Consider the following 24,685-nt stretch of genomic DNA (forward strand, 5'->3'; position numbering starts at 1 on the left):
TGATACGGCGCCCACCGCAATTTCCCCCCACTAAAGAGCCGTGGGCGCCCCCTGCTGGAGAACTGAGATTGCCAGTTACTCAGGTGCTACACCTTGCCTTCCAAGCTGTCCCAGAAATACTGTCCAGACACTAGCTCCCACAGACTCCTCCAATCCCTTCCCAAGTTCAACACCAAATTTAGAATTGGAAGAGCTTGTATGAAATTCACTTACTCATGGGGTGACCTGAAGAAAGTCACAGTTGCTCAAGCTGGGCAAAGACCCATTGATACAATGGAGATTACAAAGTGCCTCACAGAGGTGCTGTGAGGACCCTAAGAGATGATCACGACCAGTGCTTAGTAAAGCATTATATCGTCTTCCTTTGCTCACCCTGAGGATGGGGTTTGTGAGGTGTAGTTCAATGGACAAATTTGGGCAGGTGTTTCTTCAAGGTTAGGGCAAATCTGTCTCCTATCTTCATGGTCCCTGCCCCATCCTCTGGCTTGGTCCTGGGTGGGATCCTAATAGCAGAGAAATCAGAAGACTGGCCTTGGTAGTGAAAAAAAATGTTCAAATGGCTTTGTTGGGATATAATTATCATATTGTAAAATTCTCCCATATAAAGTATACGATTCTATAACTTCAGTATATCTAGAGTTGTGCATCTATCGCTCTTTTTGCGGGGTGGGCATCTGTTAAGGTCTTTGGCCCACTGATCACCACTGCTAACGTCAGAACATTTTCCTCACTCACAAAAGAAATCTTACAATAACGGTCACTGCCTGTCCCCACCCCAGCCCTTGACAATCACTGATCTTTCTATGTCTACGTGGTTGCCTGTTCTGGACCTTTCATGTAGATGGAATCACACAGCATGTGGTCCTTTTCTGAATAAACTTTAACCACGCTCTTCATTTCTTTGTTCACCTATGTATTTGTTCATTCTTTCCTTCTCCAGATCTGAGTAAGAGTCTTTTATGTTCTGTGTCTGTCTCATTTGTACCTAAGTGATGCACTTGAGCCCAAGAGCCCTGGGGTATTAGGTGTTGTATTAGGACACACTCCTCAGTTTGGTGCAAACAGAGCATGGTTGTCTACTCACTTTGGAAACTAGAGGGCAGTGGTTTGATCTTTGGAAGGTTCAGTCTCTTCTGTCAGCAGGGATCTTGCTCTGCCTGGCATTTCCTGACCCCAGAGCTCTCTCGCAAGAAACCGTGGAGAAGCAGAAGCTAAGGGGAAGTCAGCAGGGTGAGACTGACCTTCCTCCATCCCCTTTCCCTACAGGGTACAATGCCTGGAGGCGCTTCTGTGGGCTCTCCCAGCCCCGGAACCTGGCACAGCTCAGCCGGGTGCTGCGAAACCGGGGTTTGGCGAGGAAGTTCCTGAATCTGTACGGGACACCTGACAACATTGACATCTGGATTGGGGCCATTGCCGAGCCTCTTTTGCCAGGGGCCCGAGTGGGGCCTCTTCTGGCTTGTCTTTTTGAAAACCAGTTCAGGAGAGCCCGAGATGGGGACAGGTAAGGGACCCTCCCCTGAAGAGACCAGCCCCAGAGACAGGGCAGAAAAGCACTAGCATGTCAAGACTCAGCAAGGGGGAAAGCGCCCTTTTTAGATTCGTTTCTTCTGAGCTCACAGGGTCTGAGGCCAGGAGGCTCTTCTGCGGAGAGCCTGGTCAGCGTGAGAGAGACCATGGGCTGGGCAAGGCTGATGGTGCCTGAGCTGTTTGGCCAGTAGGTCCCAGAAAACATAGGCAGAAAGGACTAAATCTGGTTTCCTTCCAATAAAGCTTATCATTTACGACCCGAGCCCAGGTTCAAATCCAGCCCTGGCCGCTTAAATTACTACGCCCTTAATACTGAGCAATTTCTTTGACCACTGTACTTGTTTCTTCATTTATAAATTCATTTGTGAATTTCTTCATTTATAAGTTTTTGCAGGAATTCTGGAGAAATGAGTGAAATAATGTGACGTTCAGGGCATACCGCAGGTGCTGGTTATGTTCATTCCTCCCTGACCTTCACCTCCATCTCTTGACTTGTCTTGGTAGATTCTGGTGGGAAAAACGGGGTGTTTTCACCAAGAGACAGCGCAAGGCCCTGCGCAAGATTTCCTTGTCTCGAATTGTGTGTGACAACACCGGTATCACCACCGTTTCAAGGGACATCTTCAGGGCCAACACCTACCCGCGGGGCTTTGTGAGCTGCAGCTCCATCCCGAAGCTAAACCTGTCAGCCTGGCGGGGCACATGAGGCCTCTACAGGTAAGGGGCGGCCCTCCTCCAACATCCTTCCCTGACCAGATGGCTGAGTCCTTTTAGACTTCCAAGCAGAGACAACCAAACTTGTCACCAGAGGCAGGGTAGTCTTCCCTGCTAGCTTCCGGTATGCTAGCTTCTGGACAGAGTTAATCCAAGGCCTAGGACTTTGGGGGGCAATTGGGAAGCCTTAGCTTAGTCGTCAGCATCCTAAAGCAGCCCTGTATCTGTACCTCCAGCAAGTTCCTCACTTGCCCATGTCTGCTGTTCCATAGGAGCCCACCCCAAGCCTCCGGCCACAGGCACAAGGGAACCCGGGGAAGACCACAAGGAGGCCTCCTCCCCTGGAGCAACCGCACCTGCTGACGCTTTTGCTGGCTCTGGCTCATGGCTGGTTCTGTGGCTGGGAGCGGCAGCCAGGGCTCCTGGCAGCAGTGAACCTGCCCACCTTGGGAGCCTCGTAGGTCTTAGGTCTATTGCCTCTGGATGCAAGAAGGTCTTGAGGCCCAGGCAAGAAGAGTCATCTGGTTGGTCTCTGACCTTTTTGCTATTTCCCAGCCTGTCCCCATCCCCCGGCCATGACTGCAGCCCACACCACACCCGGACCCAGCCACCCCACCACCCTCTGCTGAGCCTGCAGGCTGGGTGGTGAGCTCCGCTTGTACCAATAAAAGACTGCTTCGGGCAAGAGCTGGTTTCTGCGTTAGGCTGGGGAGGGCACAGCCTCAGCCTCGTGCTTTGCTCCAAACATTTGAGAGGAGCACTGCCAGGGCCCCACTGGGACTAACCCCTAAGCCTCTCTTGTGGGCTGACTCCAGACACTCTTGAGTGGGGAAGGGCAGAAAAGGGAAGGTTCAGGAGAATACCCTGGCCACGCCAGCAACCTGAGCAGAAAAACGGCCAACATGTTAGTCAGTACAAAAAGTTTTTATGTACAAAAAACACAATAAAAGATACTACCCGGCTAGCAGAAAGGACTGGGCACTGCCTTCAGCCTTCATTTCCTTGTATCTCAAATCCAACAAGCCCCGAGTGGCAGGAGGAGGCTACCCTGGAAAGAGGATGCCGAGGCTCCCAGGCCAGGCATTCCGGATCTTCTCCTCTTCCTTTCTTGAGCCTCCGCTTGTAACGCAGGCTGTGAGGCAGGAGGCGCCTGCAGCTCTCTGCTCTCAAGACAGCGAGACAAGCCAGAAAAGAGGCTGTGTGAGCAAGGACTAATGGTGGGGTCACCCTACACTGGGCTAACCCAGCAAGCCTGCCCTGGCATGACAGCCGCTCGCAGGAACTGAAATATGCAGAGAGGGATCGCAGGTCTCCAGCGGTACCGCCCCCCGGGCAGAGGGAGGCCCTGCCGAAGACTAGGCAGAGGCACCGGCCTGGGACTCTCTGCTCTTCCGGGTCTCAGCAGGCTGGTGGGGTCGCTGGGGAGAAAGATGAAGAGGCAGGACGACACCAGCCTCAAACATCACCCGTCTTATCCTCTTGCACAGGGGGGAAGGGGGACAGGGCCGCTGTGAGCTAGCAAACCATGGTCCCCGAGGGGCTCACGAGGTCCTGGGGAAGGCTTTCTCGGGCCTCCTGCATGCGGCGCCGGGCACGACGAAAGGCCTCTGTGAGGGGAGCAAGTGGAGTGGTCAGCCACCGAGGTGTGGGGAGGGGTGGGGCTTGTGCCAATGCGGGGTGGCCGGCTAAGGGGTGGAGGGAAACCTACCCAGCACATTGTGAACGGAACTCTGCTGGCTGAACCCTTCCAGACGGTCCAGCACGCTCCGCATCCTTTTCCGGAGGGAACTTGACTCCATGAAGGCCCTGCACAGAAGCCCAGCACATGGTCAGGGCTGTTGCCCAGCCCATGGGGTAAGGCTCCCCGAGGCGGAGGGCCGGGGTCACTCACCTGGACTGCTGTAGGCAGTGCAAGCGGAAGGTGACACTGCCAGTGGTCTCGGTGCGGAAACCAAAGCGGCTCAGACGCTCCCCCTGAGGCATGCAGTTAAGACAGTGCCAGGTTTCTGGGGGTTCTAGACCCCAAGCACTGTGCAGACCCATTCTTACTCCCACTCTTGGAAAAGAGATCCACTGGGGGGGACCTCCTCCCAGCACCCAGACTCCATCACCTCAAGGTTAATGTGGGGCTCCCAACTGTACATCAGGGGATGCCCTAACCTCAGCTGAGAATAAGCAGTCTGAGAAGAGGTCTGCCACCTTTGGTGACTGAAGCCTCAGTGAAGGTCTGGAAGGAGTGGCCAGTCACTCTGACAGGACTTTAAATCTACTCATTTCCCAAGATCTCCCAGGATAGCAGTGTAGATGTCTGCACCTGGTTTAAGATGTGGCCATGACCTCCAGCTGAAGCCATGGGAAAGAAGGGACTAAGTAATAATGAGGCAACAAAGGGGCCTTAACCCTGATCCCACCTTCTGCAGAAGAAATAGGAACCTAAGCTCCCAACGTGAAGTCTGCCCTGAGACAAAAGGTACCTTGAAGGTTCCTGGTATCCGCACGTAGGAGAGGTCCTCCAGTTCCAGAGAGCCGCCGATGAAAAACCTCCTCAGCTCAGCCAGCGTGCCAAGCTCCATGGGCCTCCACGTGGTGACTGTCAGGGTGTGCGAGCCTGTGCCGGGAGAGTGGGGCCTCAGCCAGAGAGGGCATGCGGTCCCTCACCGGACTCCCAGCAGTGACACAAGCCTAGCCACCACTGGAACATCTTGTCTGGGGACGACCTGACCTCTGAAGAGGGGATCCTGGTGGTCTGGGGTACCTGTTTGGAAATCAGTCAGCTAGAAATTCACACCTCAGCTCTGCCAGTTATTACCTGTGTACCCAGCAGAAGTTTCTTCACTCCTCCGAGCCCCGTGCCCCTCACTAGTAAAAGGGCAATGGTAATGCCTCCACCTCGCAGAGTGGCTGGTGGGATTACCCAGGAAGCCCGTACACAATGCCCAGCACACAGGACACAGCGGCTCTTACCAATCCATTCAATGCACGGATACCAAGAGCCCACCCTGCCTGAGCGTCTCCCTCTAGGCTGAGAGTCAAAACAGAGGCGCTCAAAGCAGATGCCACAGACGCCAGGGCTGCTCAGCTTCCGAGGTAGCCGCAGGCTCACTCAGCTGTCTCTCAGGGAGCAGGGAGAAAGCCTCAAAGGAGCAAGGAATCCAGCAAATTCAATGCTTCTAATTCTAAATTGTGCCTCCTCCTCTGGTAGAGGCCAAATGTTTGAGAAGTGTTAGTGTCAGTCCTCGGAGCTGGGGCATGTGGGCGACGTGGAGGGCAGGGACGAGACATCACCTGGGGTGGCAGGCAGCACCACAGCGCCATAGCCTTCCACACGATACCTCTGCCAGAAGTCCAGCGAGAGGACCTCACAGTAGAGCACAGGCCACTCCGGGAGGGCGTCTGGGAAAAGTGAGAGAAGCAGCCAGGTCACAGGAGGCCTTCCCCCAACCAGAGGACAGCCTGGGCCCAGGATCTACTGAGCTACTCACCAGCAGATTCGTCTTCATGGAGGAAGGAGGCCTCAAATGTGAACGGGTAGGAGAAGTAAGCCACTTTATCCTAAACAAGAGAAGTGTTATTTCATACTCAGGGTCAGGGGTAGGCAAGGCCTCACTGAGAATCTGTTCTCTCTGAGGCCAGTGACACCTTCACAAGGGAGAAAGAAAAACTATCCTCCCCCCCCCCCCAACAGGGGAAATAAGAGGCTCAGACGGAACAGAGAACCCACATATAAGCTGCTACCATCCTCAGAAAGACAGAGAGGGAAGCCCTGCACCAGGCGGCAGCCTGAGAGCCTGCAGAGAAGGGCCGGACGCAACTCTGACTGCTTCCCCGGCCGGCGCCCAATAATCTCCAGAGTCCCGCTCCCCTGCCAGAGAGCCCTCCTGTTTTCCATACCATTCCCAGGGATTTGGTGGCACAGGTCTGTGTTATTCCTGAGAGCTGCTGGAATGCTGGGCTTGACCAATCTGAAAGCCAAAGACCATATATGGTAACTGACCTGAGAGGGAGGTGAGGGGTTGAGAAAAGAACAAAGTTCCTTCACCTCTTCATGCATTCACACACACCAACGTTCACCTAACATTTGCTGAGTGTCTCCTATGTGCCATGACCAGTCACTGGGGATATCGTGGTGGGCAAACAGAAGTGATCCCTGTCTCTCAAGGAGCTAGCATGCCAGCTTGTGGGGGACACCGGCAACAAACCAACAAGAGGCTATCAGGTAGTGACAGAGGCCGTACTAAATACAGAGCAGGCTCTTAGACAGGGTGGTGAGGGAATACCTCTCAGAGGGGACACTTGGGCTGAGACCTGAACTCCGTCGTGCAAAGATAGGACAGAAAGGGTTTCAGACAAAGGAAATGACCTCCAAAAGGCCCTAAGGAGGAAATGAACTTGGCATGTTCAAAAACAGAAAGTATGGCTGGAATATTGTAAGGGAGAGATCGGCAGGGGCCAGCTTGCTCCAGCTTTGGAGCTGGGATTTTACTCTAAGTGGGAGGGAAAGCTATTGGGGTTTAAAGTTCAAGAAAGATCCAACTAATTCACATTTTCAAAGGTTCCATTTGGCTGTGGTGTCTGTGGCAAAGGAACTGTAAAGGAGGTAAAGGGGTAAAGGGGTATGTTAGAAAGTTAATTCATGGGCCTGGGCGGGAGATGGAGGAGGTTTGGTGCAAGGTGCTTGATAGAGGGGACGGGGACATCTTCAGGAGATAGAGCCAACAGAAACTGTTGATGGAATGACTAGCTGTGGGAAGCTAGAGAAAGTGAGGAATCGAGGATGTCTCCCAGGATTTTGGCAGCAGCAACTAAGTAAACGGCATCATCATGTCCCTTAGGGAAGACCAAGAAGGCCGGTTTGACACAAGAGGGAGAATCAAGAGTTCTTGGATCATGTTAGGCAGGAATGACAAGCGGATATGAGCCTGAAGTTCGGAGGAAAGGCCAAGGCTAGAGAGAATACTAGGGGCCCGAGACATACGTAGTAGACAAGCCATGAGATGGACGGAACCACCTAGAAAGACTACAGAGAGGGAGAAATAGAAGGCCCAGGCCCAGCCCTGGACACTCTACAGCTCTGAGACCAACAGATGAGCCAAGAGCCAAGGGGACTCATGAGCCACCAATGAGAGCAAAGAGAGGAGCGTGGAGCCAGAAGCCAAGAGGAGAGTTCGAGTGAGGAAACGTGAGCTGTGCCACGTGCTTCTCAGAGGTCATGTAGCAGGAATGCAAAGATGTCACCACAGGATTTGACAACTTGAAAGTGATCTATGATCTTGAAAAGAACAGTCACAGTTTCACCGAAAAAAGTGGGGAAGCCTGGGGCGCCTGGGTGGCTCAGTGGGTTAAAGCGTCTGCCTTTGGCTCAGGTCATGATCCCAGGGTCCTGGGATCGAGCCCCGCTTCAGGCTCCCTGCTCAAGTGGGAAGCCTGCTTCCCCCGCTCTCTCTGCCTGCCTCTCTGCCTACTTGTGATCTCTGTCTGTCAAATAAATAAATAAAATCTTTAAAAAAAAAACAAAGTGGGGAAGCATGACTTAATGCCTCTACAAAACTATCAGAATGGATATAAAAGAAACTTAGGAATATTACTTACTAGTAGATGGCAGTTCCACAAAAAAGTGGACGTAGAGATTGTCATACTCATAGCCTTGTGCTGAAACTAAGAAAACAATAAACAATTTTAGCTTATTCTCCTGTCACCCTTAGCACCCAACCCTGTACTGAATGGCCTATGCACTTCGGGAAGCAAGGCCCTTGAGGCCCTTGAGGGCGCTTCCAGGAAAGGCTCACGACTGAGTTTCCCAAGTAGGGCAGACAAGCCAGCACCTCCACCAGCGGGGACAGATTACCTCACAACTGTCAGGGCCTTGCCCAAGCATCAGGGGATCCCTGTCTGGCAAGGCACTTACCCACCTCTCCGTTTACAAAGAGCCGGAGGGCACCTGGTACAGTCTAAAGAAGACAGAAGTGGGACAGGATCAGGAGCCAGGGGAGTCGGCACTCGTCCTCCAGCCGTTCACCAGTCCCTGGAAGACCTGACACTGGCAGCCGCCTTATGTGCTGCCGTGGGCTTCCTCCCCACTCTCCCCTCACACGAGCGAGGCTGGGGGGTGGGCGGGAGGTGTAGAGGGAGAGGATCTCAAGCAGACTCTGCGCTGAGCATGGAGCCCAACGTGGGGCTTATCTCAAGACCCTTACCTTATGAGATCACAGCCTGAGCTGAAATCAAGAGTCGGAGGCTTAACCGACTGAGCCACCTATGCACCTCTGCTATATTTTAAAACACCTAAGAAGAACTGTGCTCTATATGCCAGTCTGATTTCCTTCTGGCATGAAGCCAGAAGCCATGTCCTTTAAGAGACACGATGTTACTCAGCCACAGTCCAAATGCTCTGGCTAAAGCCAGCTTGTGGTGGGGCAGGAAGCCAAGCCACTCACCATCTCAAAGTCTGTGCCCACGAGGCTGCTGAGATACTCCTTGTGCCGGCCATACAGCTGAGGAAAAAAACCATAAGCAAACTCAAGATGCAAACCCAGCCAGACCGGGGTCAGTTCTGAATGGGAGGGAGAAAAGATGCTGTAACAGGAAATGCCACAGAGAGCCCAGGCTGAAGCATCCACACCGCCAACTTTTTCAAGTAAAGCACAGAGGCTCCGGAGTCTGCTGCTCTGAGGCCCAGTCCTGTTCCTGGCACTTATAAGCCCCATGACCTTGGGCAGACTTCTTGGCTTTTCAATCTCAGCTTCCTCATTTATAAAATGGTAATAATAAAAGCACTCACCTTAAAGTGAGGAAATAAAGTACATGACAGGCCTCACAGAGCATGGTACATGCTCAAATAAATGGCCATTGTTATTATTATGATGTTACGGTAGGATCAAAAGCTCGGGTCTGATATGTCAGCAGTGCTTCCTATGTCAGGAAAGGGCCAGTAAGAAAGACCCTGCAAATCTGGGCATGAACCTCAGACACGGTCTCAGCTCCCAGGCACCCAGGCTCATCCCTGCACTTGGAAGGAGGTCACTCTTACATCCTTGAACACACGCTGTTCCCGCTCCTCCTCCTCTGGCTGCGCGAGGGAGGACACATTGTCCACTGTATACTTCCACAGCTCCTGCTTCTCCCCCTCGATCTCAATTCTGTAAGGTCAAAGCCACAGAAAGACCAGCTCTGATGAGATCTCTCCAGACCTAGCCCAGGAATGAGTCATCATTGGCCATACACCTTGCTCAAAGCAAACGAGGACGAAAGTGGCCGGAACGATGAGCAGGTGAGGGAAACAAAATGGAAAAGCAGAAAGAGCATTAGAGTGGACATGGAGCATGGGTTGGGGGCCCATTTCTGCCTCAAAGTCATGCGGAAACCCTAAAGCATGACATTCCTGGCAACCAGTTCACTCGCCTAAAAAACCAACAGGTAGGCTTAGGTCATTTCTAATTTATAGCTCTTTTACTGTAAGACAGGGAGGTAGCAAGAGTCAGGCCAGAGGAAGAGACCTGGCTGAGCTCGTCCTGCCCTGCTCTGGCTGGTCCCTGCAGGCAGCAGCACAGAGAATTATTTTCACTTAACGATGCCACTGAAGTTACTTAGCTCTTTCAAACTGGTACAGCTGCCCACTTTCCAAGAACAGGGTCCCCGGGATGCTAATGGTCTCTTATAAAAGAGAATATGAACCATTAGCTGGGAATTTAGAAACCAAGGCAGATGAAGGACTTTCTCAGAATCTCCTCAACTTGAGGCAAGAAGTGAAGCCAAGAAAAGGAATGCCAGTCCCCACGCCCCCTCTCTTCCTCTCCTCACCTGTAGGGTCCTTTGAGGCCAGTGAAGTCAGGTTTTACTGTGATCACACCATTGCTGTCCACTTTCAGAGTACAGAGGACATGTTCATACTTCTTATAGCCAAGCCTAGAAACCAGGAAATCAACACCCAGGTTCAACACTGCTGGTCCCACTAAGCGGAGAGAGGAAGAGGTAGTCAGCCCACGTCAGGGGAGAGGACAAAGGCTGGAGTGAGAACTGTCATAGTCAAATGCCTTCTTCTGAGTACGACTAAGAGGAAAAAGAAGAAACAGTCCCTCCCTTCTGCATTCCCCGGGGGAACTATAACAGGGTACGTGATGGGTGACGAGAAGAGGAGGAGGATCTGAGCTGGGCAGTGAGGGCTTCACTCACTTCCCGTAGGGTCCCAGGTCTGCCATGATGTACATTGTCTGAAGAGGGGTGTTGATGACATGGTTGTTCCTGACAAACTCTTCTGAGGGTTCCCAGGTGACAATCCGTGACTTGAGGATGCTGCCCTCCCTGGAAGACACCACAGGAAGGCGCCACCCCCTGAAGAGCCCAAAGGAAGCACCTGGGGGAGCACACCCGGAGGAGGCCTCCTGCAGAACGGGAAGCTCGAGGTGGCAGACATACCCAGACACTGGCCTGGAAGGACTATGAAGCCCCCCGCCCCAACCCCCTACTTATTTGTACTCACATCCCTCGCCTGTCCTGCCGTCGCCGCCTGACATTGGCCATCCGTTCCACCAAGAATGATGGCGCCTCCCAGGCTGCGGTGGTCATTTTCTGACAGTGCTAGGGAAAGGGAACAGCCCTGTGTGACCCTTCTGGTCAGGGCCACATGGGATGAAGTGCTGAAGGCAAGCCCTCCTTTTGAAACCTCATCTGGAACCTATATCTAAGAGGTACACCCACCTCACAGTTATAAACATTAGGGGAGGGGAGCAGTCGCACAAAGAAGCCAAAGAAGATTCCTACCATGCCTTGGTTTGTTCCAAGATTTTAGCAGCATATCATCCTTCAGAAATGAGTTTATTTATGCTAACATTAAAATGAGTCTGTCTGCAGGGGCACCTGGGTGGCGCAGTCAGTTGAATATTTGATTCTTGGTTTTGCCTCAGGTCATGATCTTTGGGATCCTGGGATCAAGCCCCTCATCGGGCTCCATGGTCAGCACCAGAGATTCTCTCTTTCTCTCCCTCTGTCCCTACCCCACCATGCACGTGCTCTCTCTCTCTCAAATAAATAAATCAATCTTTTAAAAAAAATAAATGAGTCTGCAATCTCTGAGTACATACCAACAAAAAGTTGAGTGAGTGTGCCTGGTAGATGCTGATGTTACCAGGTACTTGAAAGATGCCAAAGTGGATACAAAGTATCCTGTGAAAAGTCCTCCCATGGGTAATTCAACACTAACTAATTTCATTTACTTTTCTAAAACAGAAAACCCAACTTTTATATGCTACCTAACATAAGCATCAGTCTTTCAAAAACATTCATTTAATACCTGCTCCTTGCAGAACTACAAAGGTCATAGGCAAAAATCAGAAAATACAGGCTTTTCTCTCAAGGAATTTTTAAAAATCTCCTGAGAAGAAAGAACATGTCATACAGGGACTGAGGCAAACGTAAGGGTATGTGAGCAGTGGGGAAGAGAGCACTAACCCACTCCCCACAGCTGTACTGAATCCTTCTTGAAACCTATAGATTCAGAGTTGTGGCTGCATTATCTAGATGGTTCAAGGCTCCACCCACCTGCCTTATCTCATGAGGCATGGAGGAAGTCTTCCCTGGGTCTCTAGCCTGCCTATCATGAGAGACACTGCCTGCTCCCCCAGGCCCTCCAGCAGGTGGAGAAGGAGCAGCAGCCACACCACGTGAAGACTGGGCCCAGACTCCAGCTTGGCTACCAGCAGCACCAGGCAGTTTCTGGAGAGGCTGCCTGTCTGAACAGGCTTCTGGTTTAACACACAGAACCCAATGAGGCCAGAAAGCTAGGGGAGGGAAAGAAGGAAGCTATGGGAGCCCAGGAAAAACAATACCTCCTCCACATTGGTGTATCTATCAGAGTCTGTGTAGGTAAAAATTCGTCGGTTCTTCCTGCCGCCCGAATCCTCCAGTTTCAGGATCTCTTGTCGGTACTGATGATCCAAAGGGCTCTGACAAGCTGCTTCATTTCGGTACAGATCTACTTCAAACTGAGGTCACAAGGACACAGAGATCTACTGAGAATATGTCAAACTTTTGTTCCTGTAACTGTTTCGTCAAATCAGTTCTATAGAGCCAGTATAATTTGATATGTTCCCATAGCCCACTTCCACTTATCTGAACTAACAGAGGGCAGGGGATCCAAAGAATGTTAGAGCTAAATGGAACCAAAGTGAGGGTCTAGAACAATTAGACCCTGGTCTAGGTCTGGGTCCAGACCCTGTTACAGACAGCAGATTTCACCCAGAACTGAAAAGTGTTTTACCCAGGATCATAGAACTGGGTAGTGTCATTCACTATGTCATATTGCCCTTTAAACACAATGGGGGGTGAGGGGGGCGGCACCTGTATGGCTCAGTCAGTTAAGCAGGTCTGCCTTTGGCTCAGTTCATGATTTCCAGATCCTGGGATCGAGCCCCATGTCAGGCTCCATGCTCCATGGAGAGTCAGTTTCTCCCTCTCCCTCTGCCACTCCCCCCACTCATTCTCTCTCTCTCTCTCCCCCCACCCCAAATAAAAGGATAAGATCTTTAAAAAAAAAATAAAACAGGGAAAAGTATAAACTGCTATAATTTTCTGGAAATCAGTTAGGCAGTATGTATCAGGAAGGCTTCCCTGCTACCAGCCAGGTGGAGGCGGAGCAGGTGGATGTAAACTGAGTGGAGAGGTGGCATGGGCTCACCTGGCTGAAGAGCTTCTCCTGCCACCCAATCACGACCTCTTCCTCTTCCTCTTCCTCTGAGCGGTGTCCACCTCCAAAGACCACAGAGAAGTCAAATGTTTAAGTCAAATCAGCCCCACCTTTCACTCTGTGACTGGTTATAACCCAAGTCCCTGCTTTAATATTTGCCACAAAACCAGCTGGAGTTTGGGGATTTATTAAGTGCTCACTCTAAACAAAGGTTAGAGAGGCTGTAGATGTATGTAGAAGCCAGGTTTAGGCCCAAGCAGTCTTAATTATCACTCTAATTTGAATAAAAGGAAGGCATGGCTCCCAGGAATTATTTAATCTAATTCAGTGTCAAGAGTTAAATTCAGGATATAGGCTGGATAGCTCTTCCTCAATCCCACTGTCCACATTTTCTAGAAAGGAGCCCTGGCGTCCTTGTCCTTACTGTTCCTGAAGCCATACGTCTAGAACCACAAGCACTGTAACCTTAGGAGACAAAGTGCCAGAAGAGAAGAGGAAAAGCAAATAAATTATTACTTAAAGAACCAAACCGAATACACTCTTGGCTGAGTATGCCTTTTTGAGACATTTGCTTCATAACACACCAGTGCACACTCATGCCTGGGAATATATCTGAACACATACAACAAATACAGAGAGACTAGTGATTTAACACAAACACACTGTCCTCTCTTTCTCATTCTTCTGGCTTCTGAGATAAGGAAACTGCAGAAGCACAGTTGATGTTAATATGTACCTTTTTCAAGCCTACCCCAATTTTAAAATTGTTTTAGGTAGTGGGCATAAATATACATTTATGTATACATTTATAAATGTATTTAAAGTATACATTTATACACTATAATATACATTTATACATTTAATTTATAAAGTATGTATTTATAAAGTATACATTTATACACTATATACATGTATGTAGTACACGCACACCATGTATATATGTATGCATAGTACAGACATTTATGTATAGTATCCACATACATTAGGAGTTTGAAGCATATTTTCTCTTAGCAAAAAATGCCACAATCAGTATCTAGTTTGCCAGGCAGGTGTTTAACCTATCAAAAGTATAGTCTTCTGTTATTTTACAACATCTGGCCATAGTTCAGTTCAGCTCTTGATGGCAAGAATCATGTCTTACTCAATTCTCTTAACACAACATAACGGAATCGTTAAAATTGCTTGAGATCAAATCCTTGCTTCAACATTTAGCAACCATGTGACCCTGGGCAAGGAACACAACCTCTCTATGCCTTTTCTCAGACTACAGATATGGGCCTACTCTGTCTTAAAAGGCAACTACCGCTCCAGGCCCTTCCCCAAGTCCCCAAGGGGTCACATCACCACCATACACCCACTGGCAGTTGGGTGAGGCCTAAAAGTGGCCAAGTCTATGAGGTCCTTCCCAGGCTGGGCAGCAGGCTGGTAACGGAGGAAGTTGCTGGATGTGATTCTTTGCAGGTGGACTCTGTCAGGAAAAGAAAAGCCCAGAACACTCATTACAAGACACACAACCTGAAGATGAACACAGAGCAAAGATGGGAGGAACAAAAGAAAGAAGAGGGTGGGGCTTCAAGGTGTGTTGTGTGCGCGTGAGCACGGCCGGGGGTCTTAAGGGGAAGGGTGCGGATAAGTGCACTGGGTACAGAGTTCTGAGGAATTTGAGAAGGGCAGAGGCTTGAAAGGGTTTAGGTAGGTCTGGAAGCCGTAAGTGGAGCGGGTTGAGGGTAGTGAGGGAGACGCCGGGAGACCAGGAGGCAGAGTCGGGATTGAAAGCGCAGGTGGGCACTCAGCAAACAAGAAGTGAGGTTCAGGCTCGAATTATCTGAGAGCATAAAAGCACAGGCTCTGGGACGATGCGACTACCGGAGGCGCAAGTTCCGCACGGGGTCCCGGGAGCGATACACAGCCTCCCCGGTGTCAGTGCTCCAGACCGCCTCCGCCATGACAGCTGTGACTCGCCGCGACAGCGCCGGAAAGCGCACCGCCCCCAGTTCCCCTGGCAACAGGGACGCGGGACTCGGGAGGCGGAGGAGATGCTGCGCGCGCAACCTAAGGTTTCTTGCAATGTGCCGCCGGCGCGAGCCCAAAGCGAGTCGGACCCCGGTGGAGGGTGTGAGCGCGGTCCGTTTGGGGTACTGCGGAGTCACCGCTTACCACGTGTGCGACAAAGCTCGCTCACACCTAAGACTGCACATGATGCACTTAATAAATGAGGAAACCAAGGCAGTGCCATCGGCCCTTTTCACGTAGATTCAGAAATGATGATGGGGACTAGACCCAGGTGACCTGAGTCCCGGATTCGACTTTTCTCACCACGCCGCACTGCTTTCCACAGAATGCTCGGAAACTGTCCTGAAAATCGGTGGACATGACTCACAGAATGCACCCATTCTTCCCAAAGGAGTCAGGGAAGGCGTTGGCACTTACTCAGACAAGAAAATATATTCTTGGAAGAAAACCAAAAAAAAAAAAAAAGTGTCAGAAGAGTTAGTAGTCCTTGTGTTGGTATTCACTGAGCCGGAGAAAGAAGAAACAAGGAAGCTAACAGTAAGGAAGGAAATTTTCTTATTATTGAACTGGTTTTTCCCCTGTATATGTTATTTCCGGATTTTTAAGCCACCTTAAGACACTCTACTGGCCTCCTGAAAAGTCAGCAAAGTGCTATCCAGAAGTCATGCTTCATTTGGACGATCAAAGCAGGGACACATCGTAACCGCCAGTCTGGCTCCCTGGCACCTTGGGGTAGGTCACCAGTTATCAACCTTTGACATTTGCCATTCCCCCAAGAGAGTAAGCAGTTGTCCCCTAAACTCTGGCATTTTAATCTCATGCCAGTTTGATTATATGGCACTGGGAGTCCTGGACAGCATAGCTGCTGTTGTGTAACACCAAGGACTCACCATAATAATAGTGCCATTTATTTAGTATCTAATACAGCCTGGGCACTCTGTTCGCACTGTCCCTAATCCTCATAGAAAACCCTTAAGTAGGCATTGCTACTTCCATGTAATGGATGAAGTTAGGGAAGGCCAGGGCTTAATGGGCTTACTAAGTTTGAACTCTCATTAAGTGGTGAAGGAGCTGGGATCCAGGTCCTTCTTTCGAAGCCTAAACACCTTCCACTCTGCCTTGCAACCTCTCACTTACCACTGAGCTCGTTAGTCCATAAAGGCACACAATCTCCAACGTGGGAAACAATTATTTCAACAGATAGAACTATGGAGGCTTCAGAATACTTGCTCTTACAAAATAGTCTCATTTTTCCTTTTAAAATTGTAAATAGACAACACTATGCCACACGAACAACAAATGACAAAGGCGGAGCATGCAGCAAGAGTTTAGTATAGGGATGCCTGGGTGGCTCAGTGGGTTAAGCCTCTGCCTTCAGCTCAGATCATGATCTCAGGGTCCTGGCATCCAGCCCCGAATGTGGATCCCTGCTCAGCGGGGAGCTGCTTCTTCCTCTGCCTGCTGCTCCCCCTGCTTGTGTTTTCTCTCTCTCTCTCTGACAAATAAATAAGCTTAAAAAAAAAAAAAAAAGCAGAAATTTATCTGGAAAATTTCGAATAGTTGGTATTTAACATCTAAATAATCAATTTTTCAAGAAAGAAGTCATAATGGAAATTAGGAAATATCTTGAACTGAATGAAAAGCAAAATACAATGTATCAAAATGTTGGGTATGCTTAGAGAGAAATTTATAGTATAAAATGCTTCTATAAGAAAAGAATTCTTGGGGTGCCTGGGTGGCTCAGTGGGTTAAAGCCTCTGCTTTTGGCTCAGGTCATGATCCTAGGGTCCTGGGATCGAGCCCCGCATCAGGCTCTCAGGGAGCCTGATTCCCTTCCTCTCTCTGCCTGCCTCTCTGCCTGCTTGTGATCTATCTGTCAAATAAATAAATTAAAAAAAAAAAAAGAACTCTCAAACCAATAATCTAAATTTCAGTTTTAATAATCTAGGAAGAAAATAAAACCAGAGTAAGAAGCAGAGAAAGAACAATAAACCTAAGAGCAGTAATCAATTAAATAGGAAACATAAAGACAATCTTTTTTTACTCAAAAACTGACTTGTTCATAAAAGCAGTGAGAACGCTGGCAACACTTATCATCAACTTTTTCAGAAATTTAGAAGTTAACCAAAGGCATGCGATAATCCAAGGGGCATTTATTCAGGCAAAACAGCCATATTTCAGTAGGAACTGAGAGATATGTGGCATTTTAATTGTCCTCTTTCTTCTCCTCAGCTCAAGCTTACTGTGAATAGCCTTTTCTCCTTGGGGGAATGTCAAAAGCAATGACATTGCTTTTGTTTATTATTGCATTTTCTTAATACTGCAGCTGCTTGAGATGATGATAATAACTGAAACAACCAAGAAACTAACCAAAGCCTTGAAAGGAAAAACTGGGAACTGATATGCCCATTGGAGTTTTCCAAAGCTCCGATATTATCCTGGAAATCTAGAAGACCACATACATGTGCAGGGTGGTGTGTATATCCAGGAAAGACATGAGATGCTTGACTCTATCATATCTATATCCATATATGAGAAATAGAGAGCTTAAAAATGTATAATGTTTATATGAAAAGAATTTTTATATAAATATGTTCAAAGAACTAAAGGAAACTATGTCTGGAGAATGAAAGGCATGTAAGAGAGTGATGTCTCACCAAACAGAGAATATCTGTAAAGAAATATAACTTATTTTTGAAAAGAAACAATAGAAATTCTGGAATTGGAGAGAACAATAAATGAAATGAAAATTCACTAGAGAACCTCCATAGCACATTAGCACTGGCAGAAAAATGAATGAGCAAACTTGAATACAGGCCAGTTAGTTAATCCCATACCCAGACCTTGGTTTCTTCCTACCATACCATTCTCCATTACAAAGCCATCAGGGCTCATTGGAGAAATGATTGATTCCTTGAAAGAAGCAGAATGGAACCTCTTAGGCACCTCTGGGCTAGGGAGCACCCATTAGAGCAATCCTGAGGTAAGTCGTTGTATGAGCTGTTGACAGTTAGCATGCTTAGCAGCTGGTCAGGGGTACCTGGGCAGGGCACCAGCAGCATCTGTTACAAGTACATTTGAGGGAGGTGATCCTAGGAAACACCGGCATGCGAGTGGGGCTAACCCCAGGCCAGCTCACTCAGGGCATTCCTTTCCCTCGCTTCTTCCAGGCAGTGTGGAATAGGTGGGACGTCATGGGTGTTTGCACACTGACATCACCAGAGCTGGCAGGAGAATACAATAGGTACGCAGTACCCAGAAGCTCAGCTTCTGAAGACGTTCCTTCATATGCCCTAGTCAGATCTCAAGTGCCTTTGCCCAAGAAATATACTCTGTTTCTGATAATTAACTGCTTTTATCTTGGGCAGCCCCATTTTCCCTACAGTGTGTCCCAACAGGTTAGCCCAGGTCTTCAGTGACATGTCAAGACTTGGAGCAATAGGAGTGTTCTAAATAGTAGGACTCTGATGACATTGGCTTCTACGGCCCCTCCCCACTCCAAGAAGTTTCAATTTTTAGAAATACAAGGACTTTAAAATTCACGTTCTGTGCTCCTCTCTCCCTTGGTATCCTCATAGTTTTTTTTTAATTTCCTCTTGGGTGCCTGGGTGGCTCATTTGGTTAAGCATCTGCTTTTGGCTCAGGTCATAAGCCCAGGGTCCTAGAATCAAGGCCCACAACAGGAGTCCCAGCTCAGTGGGGAGCCTGCTTCTCCCTATCCCTCTGCTGTTCCCCCTACTTGTGCTCTCTCACTCTCTCTGTCAAATAAATAAAAATGTTAGGAGTGCCTGGGTGGATCAGTGGGTTAAGCCTCTGCCTTCAGCTCAGGTCATGATCTCAGGGTTCTGGGATCAAGCTCTCTGCTCAGAAGGGAGCCTGCTTCCCGCTCTCTCTGCCTCTGTGTCTGTCAAGTAAATAAATAAAATCTTTTAATAAATAAATAAAAATTTTTAAAAAGAAGAGGGGAAAAAAAGTACTGAGCAAAGAAGTAGGTTGCTACTGAAAGCAATGAGCTCCCCAACCTGGAGGTTGTAAGCAGTGACTTGGTGAATCATCTGTCAAGGATGAGGACGAGCCATGCCTCTTCAGCTTTGATGTAAATGATCTTGTGAAAGACGCAGATTCTGAATGGGCAGTCCGGGATAAGGCTTGGGATTCTGTACTTTTTTTTAAAGATTTTATTTATTTATTTGACAGACAGAGATCACAAGTAGGCAGAGAGGCAGACAGAGAGAGAGGAAGAAGCAGGCTCCCTGCTGAGCAGAGAGCCCGACGTGGGGCTCAATCCTAGGACTCTGGGATCATGACCCGACCCGAAGGCAGAGGCTCAACCCACTGAGCCACCCAGGTGCCCCCAGATTCTATATTTCTAAACCGCTCCCAGGAGATTACAACATTGCTGTCCTTAAACCTCACTTTGAGTATACAGGATACAGTGGGAAATCCTACGATAGGTAGAAAGTTCAACTAGATTAATAGTTTCCAAACTTGCCTGCATGTCAGACTCACTCAGAATATTTATTAGAAATAAGGCTTCCTTAGCTCAGTGGCAGAGATTTGAATTTCCTGGATCAGGAGCAAGGCCTAGACATGTGTATTTTTCACAAACTTCCCACTAATTCAGACCGTGTTTGGAAACCACTGAACCAGAAGTTTCCTAAATGTATTTCAAATTCTAAGCTTCCTTTTCTCAACAGTCTGACAAATATCAATCAGGATAAGACAAAGGGAGGCCGGCAGTGTTACATGGTAGCCAGCACAAGGTCAAAACATTTCCCTGTTATAGGAATCTACATTTACACTCACTACCTTTCCTGGGAACTTGGCATTTTCCATCCTTTTGCAGAGTGACTTCCATTGCGCTCCCAAAATAGCTACGTTATTGATTTCTTGAGCACCATCAACCCATGGTGTTATAACATAAGTATGTTTAAAAAAAAAAAAAGGAACTTCCACCATGAGTTTCTTGGAGAATTTTTCCAAAGACAAAAATAGCAAGGAAATCTCGGCCCTGTGTGACACATTGAAAATATCCCATAAACATGAATAACCCAAATGGGGCTTGTTAGAGCCATGATCTCTTAATCCAGAAGCAGCTGTGAGCCAAGAGTTGCAGAGCCCTAATCTAAGGCTATAGATGTTTATTTTGTAGATTTAATAAATTCCAAGAAGACAGAATCACAGACAGTGATTCCTGTTTTTCATACCTGGGCATCATCCCTATCCTTTCTTGTGACAGAGTCACATACGGAAGGGTTCGTGGAGATGGCAAAGACATGGTCCTAGACCTTGGGGTTGGAGAGAGAAGCTGGACATTCCCCCACACCACAGGGGATCAGAGAAGGGCCAGTGAATTGGTAGGATGCAAAATCCATGGGCTACAGGGGAGAGCCTGGAAAGACGCAAGCATTAGGGAAGGCCCGTAAGGTTGGCCCTGACGAGTGCCTTGGCAAACGGGTACAGGCCCAGAGGAAGAAAACAGGCATATAGGGGCCTGTTTCTGGGTGGTCTTCCCACAGTCCCATCAGTCAGGATCCTGTGTCCATCCAGTGTCCCCACAACACACAAGGGTGTTCTCACTGTGGGCCCCCTTCTACTCCTCTACTTCCCTACGTGAGCCCACTTCCCTATACCTTCCCCCAATGTCGTCTTGCTCAGGGTAGCCTCCATTACTCTCCTCTGTGTTAGACACCTGCCACATGCTTTCAGAGCACATGTTCCCTTATTTTCTGCCATTCTCTCAGTTGTAGTTACATAGTTAGAAGTGTAATTAAAAAAAAAGAATTATTCCCATCTCTAAGTTCCATGAAGGCAGAAATCACATTGATTTTGAGTCCCAAGGCATCCCCAGAACATAAGAGCCCAGCACAGGGTAGGCACTTGTTCAATGAATGAACAATTATCTTTTTATAACTCTTTCTGCTTCACTAACCAATAAGCTTCCTAAGAGGAAGAACCCAGACTTAATTTATCTTTATATCCTCAAGTAACCCAAACAATTGCTCAATGCATGCTTACTTGGATTGTACTGAACAGAGTTAAAAGATCAGCAGTCGCAGTGCCCCAGGGAATGAGCTAGAGTTCGGGGGTAGTGGGGTGGGGTGGGCGGGTTGAATTCCAGGGTTTGGACAGGAGAGGGCAACAGTGAGGCCATCAACTCAGAAGCCCTGGTATTTAGATGAAGGGTGGCCTCCTAAGGTCTGCAGTCAGAAGAGAAAAGAGAAAACACAGATTACTGTTAACACTGAAGGCTGGTTTTAAGACGTAATGCTAGGAAAGCCTGCAAGACTGCTTTCTGGTGGACAGACATCCCCACCTGTGTAGTAGCCAGACCCACAGGGACTTCTGAGAGCAGGGAGCAGCTAGCTCAAAACCAAGAGCTGACACCTCAGGAGACAGGGTGGTCCTCATGGTTCCCATTACCTCTCTCTCATCAGACAGCAAGCAGGCCATGGGGGTGCGGGGTGGGGTTCCCCACAGTCACCGAGACAGACAGGAAGTCCAACAGCAGATGCCAAACAATTTTTATTTCCCTCTCTCCCACTGGTGACACACCACCCGGCAATGAGGACATGGGATTTAAGCAGGTTCCTTTCTTAGTTTCAGCTTTGGACCCTGCTTGGGACTATAGCTGGAGGTTCCAGAGACTCCAAGGGAGCGCGAAATGTGAAGTCTTAAGAACAAGCTCACCCTGCTGCGGCTGCTGGCCCCCATGGCTCAGAACGCCTCCTGCTAACCATCTGGCACATGTGAGTCATGCCTCATATGTCTGCACGCGGGATCGCGGGTGGCCCCGGCAGCACCCCAGGAGACAGGCAGGTGTTGTCATTCCCTTTGCCAGCGGAGGAAGCCAAGGCTTAGAGACCGATTGACCAAGTGAGACCCAGTTAGACCTTCTAAGCTCACTGTGACCCCTACCGCCCAGGCTAGCCAGACGCTTCTCCAGGGTAGCGAGAGTAGCCCAGAGAACACAGAGCCCAGGTGAATGTGGCTCCTATCATGGTGTCTGTTTTAGCTGGATGTGAAGAAAATTTAAAATTTTTGTGTAAAAACAAACCCAGGTAACTTCTGGAGCAGGACATGAAAGCATAATTCTTGAAAGTGAAAATGCAAGATACCAAACTTCTAGTTAATAATAATGTAACAGTGTTGCTTGATTAATTGTGACAAACGTACCGCAGTGACATGTCATCATACTGGAAGCTGGGTGTGGGTCTGTGGAGCTTTGTGCCCTCTTTGCGGTAATACTGTAAATCCAGAAGTGTTCCAAAGTAAAAGTTCTGTCTAAAAAGGTGAGGCATTAAAAGAATTGTAAGATCTCAGATTCTTCCAGGAGTACCTGCTCACAGTCCCATTTTGTTAGAGGTGCACAGAGTCGATAATTGAAAAGCATCGCCCATGCCCTATTGTTTGCAGAATAGAAGGACATTCTACAGCTTCCTAAAAAGTCTGGATTTCTTCTTTTATTTTTTTTAAAATATTTTATTTATTCATTTGACGGAGAGAGATCACAAGCAGGCAGAGAGGCAGGCAGAGAGAGAGGAGGAAGCAGGCTCTCTGCGGAGAGCCCGATTCGGGGCTCGATTCCAGGACGCTGGGATCATGACCTGAGCCAAAGGCAGAGGCCTTAACCCACTGAGCCACCCAGGCGCCCCAAGTCTGGATTTCTTAAGAAAAGAACAAAAAGGCAGAACTGTAAAGATTCTTTCCTCCCTGGGCCTCTGCCCCTTCTTTGCACGGCGAGAAGAACGACAGGCAAAGAAGCACCGAGCACACCCCAGGTTCCCACCAGAGTGGAAGGGATTCTATTATAGAGTTGGTTTAGGCACCTCACCCTATTCTAGCCTCTCCAACACTTTTCCAGAGCATGTGATCCGTGCACACCCCCAGATCACCTGGGTGGAGCCCCAGCAAGAAGTAATGAGAACTCGTCCACTTACAGGAAGTGTGGAAAGTGCACCCAGTGGCACCCAGCAGGCACCACCCCCGAGGGGTGGGCTAGTCATCAGGGAAGCAGGCTGCCTTCTCAGGGAGGTCCATTCAGGACTCCGGCCTCCACCCAGCACAGGGACCTCCGGAGGCAACTTTACAAGACTAGGGGCACATGGGTCCTGCTGCTCCTGCAAGAGTCTTCAACCACTTGAGAAATAGGCATTGGAGTTTCACCTTCAGGTTGAGAAAGAGCTTCAAGCTGATGTTTTCTCCCAACTATGAAAGGACCAAGACTCAGATGTTCCTCATGATCACTCGGCTCTGTCTCTGTGCATCTTAAGATGGGCGGTGGGGCTCTAACTGGGGGAAAATGAAGGAGAGAAGAGAAAAATCCAGAAGTTATCTCCTCCAGCTACACCTGAAAGAGTCATAGTATTTTAATCAGGCCAGGAAATGGTTTCCAGAAACAGCTTTAGAACTGATAGTCATGAACTTGAACTTGAATGACTAACTTAAGTCAAGGGTTACACCACTGTCATCATCTTTATAATCAAAACAACTATCATTGATTTTTCAATATAATTTAGAGCTCTTAAGATATCGATAATCTAATTTTGACAACAGAAAAATGTATAAAGAGATAATAAATAGGAAAAGCAAAGGGGAGAGAAAGAACCAATGGGCAGTGCCCTCTGGAGCTTGGCAGATAGGGAAGGCTTCTTGGAGAAGATAGGGCTTGAGCTAAACATTGGGCTTGGACAAAAAGGGAAAGAACAAGCTAGGCATGGAGGATGGCAAAAGGAAAGGCACAGGAGCAGGAACATGCACAGCATGTTAGAGCAAAGGAGTAGGTGAGTTTCGCTGGAATGGAGCGCTTGGGTTGGGGGGTGATGTGTGATGGGCTAGGAGAGGTGGGCTGGGAGGCAGGATAGAAACTTGGCTTAAACTCAAGACTTTGTCCTTTGGGTAGTGGGAGTTCTGTGGTGAAAAGTCTATTGTACGGGAGGGCTGGGGTGGAGAGAAGTGGTGCCAGGGAGAAGGAGTGACACTGCAGCAAAGCTGAGGTAATCCAGAGCAGAACCAGAATGTGAGGAAGGCAAGGAAGTGAGAGATGCAAGAGATTTATGAAGGACCAATGGATAGGAGCTGGTGACTGTGATGTGAGACAGAAGGAAGAGAAAGAGAAAGAAGGGAGCAGGAGGAGAAGGAGGAGGAGGAAGGGGAGGAGAAGGAAGAGGAGAAAAATAAAGGCATCCAGGAGGACTTTGTGGTTTCCAGCTTGGGTGACTGAGCGAATGATCATATCCCCAGCAGAATTTTACTTCCCCTTTGTCAGCAAGAATCTTCTCATTCTTTTGTTTTGATTGTCCCCCAGAACTAAAGAGAACCCCGTCCCAGCTGGTAACATGGGATTCTGGTTCCCTGTTTGTGCAAAGAGAACTCAAGGAGATGGGACTGGTACAGAATTGTTCCAGGGGACAAAGCAGACAGGTACTAGGGCCTCTGGATCTGATGACAGGATCCTAAATGGCGGAGGCTCAGGGAAGCACCTTGGTTATTTAGTGGATCCATTTCTCTTTTCAGACAAGGAAACTGAGGCCTGCAGATGAAGAGTGACTTCCCCAAGGTCACACAGCCAGTGAGAAGTGAGCTAAGACTGGAAGCTGCTTGCTGCGTCTTACACCAGCGCTCCTTGCTTTTCTGCATGTTGCTTAGTGTTTCATGTGTGTGCACGTGTGTGTGTGCATGTGCATGTGTGCAATACGTGCTTGCAACACGTGCTTGCTTGAGCCCCAGGGGCATTTATTGGAGTGGTGT

General features: G+C 48.8%; 2 protein-coding genes across 3 annotated transcripts in view; one reads left to right on the plus strand and one right to left on the minus strand.

Annotated features, from left to right (window-relative positions):
• Nucleotides 1-2,931, plus strand: part of EPX (eosinophil peroxidase) — a 9,997-nt gene extending 7,066 nt beyond the window's left edge. The window contains exons 11-13 of the mRNA XM_059378528.1: nucleotides 1,267-1,504; nucleotides 2,035-2,247; nucleotides 2,517-2,931. Of these exons, the coding sequence (XP_059234511.1) occupies nucleotides 1,267-1,504; nucleotides 2,035-2,236 (440 nt within the window). The 3' untranslated portion in view covers nucleotides 2,237-2,247; nucleotides 2,517-2,931. The remainder of the gene's footprint in view (nucleotides 1-1,266; nucleotides 1,505-2,034; nucleotides 2,248-2,516) is intronic.
• Nucleotides 2,932-3,149: 218 nt separating this feature from the next.
• MKS1 (MKS transition zone complex subunit 1) lies at nucleotides 3,150-14,890 on the minus strand. Of its 2 annotated transcripts, XM_059378529.1 has the most exons (18): nucleotides 14,789-14,890; nucleotides 14,281-14,390; nucleotides 12,914-12,984; nucleotides 12,066-12,221; nucleotides 10,721-10,818; nucleotides 10,414-10,542; nucleotides 10,042-10,146; nucleotides 9,272-9,380; nucleotides 8,679-8,735; nucleotides 8,150-8,192; nucleotides 7,834-7,899; nucleotides 6,136-6,206; nucleotides 5,727-5,796; nucleotides 5,530-5,637; nucleotides 4,719-4,852; nucleotides 4,136-4,218; nucleotides 3,953-4,050; nucleotides 3,150-3,851 (listed from the first exon to the last, which is right to left on the minus strand). In XM_059378529.1, exons 1-18 carry the CDS (start codon nucleotides 14,866-14,868, stop codon nucleotides 3,760-3,762), a joined length of 1,680 nt encoding a protein of 559 aa, XP_059234512.1. In that variant the 5' UTR covers nucleotides 14,869-14,890; the 3' UTR covers nucleotides 3,150-3,759. The 2 variants fall into 2 exon arrangements, with proteins under 2 accessions (XP_059234512.1, XP_059234513.1); XM_059378530.1 differs by lacking the exon at nucleotides 4,136-4,218.
• Nucleotides 14,891-24,685: the final 9,795 nt, after the last annotated feature.

The sequence above is a fragment of the Mustela nigripes genome, chromosome 16 (assembly GCF_022355385.1).
Source record: "Mustela nigripes isolate SB6536 chromosome 16, MUSNIG.SB6536, whole genome shotgun sequence".
Taxonomy (NCBI): domain Eukaryota; kingdom Metazoa; phylum Chordata; class Mammalia; order Carnivora; family Mustelidae; genus Mustela; species Mustela nigripes.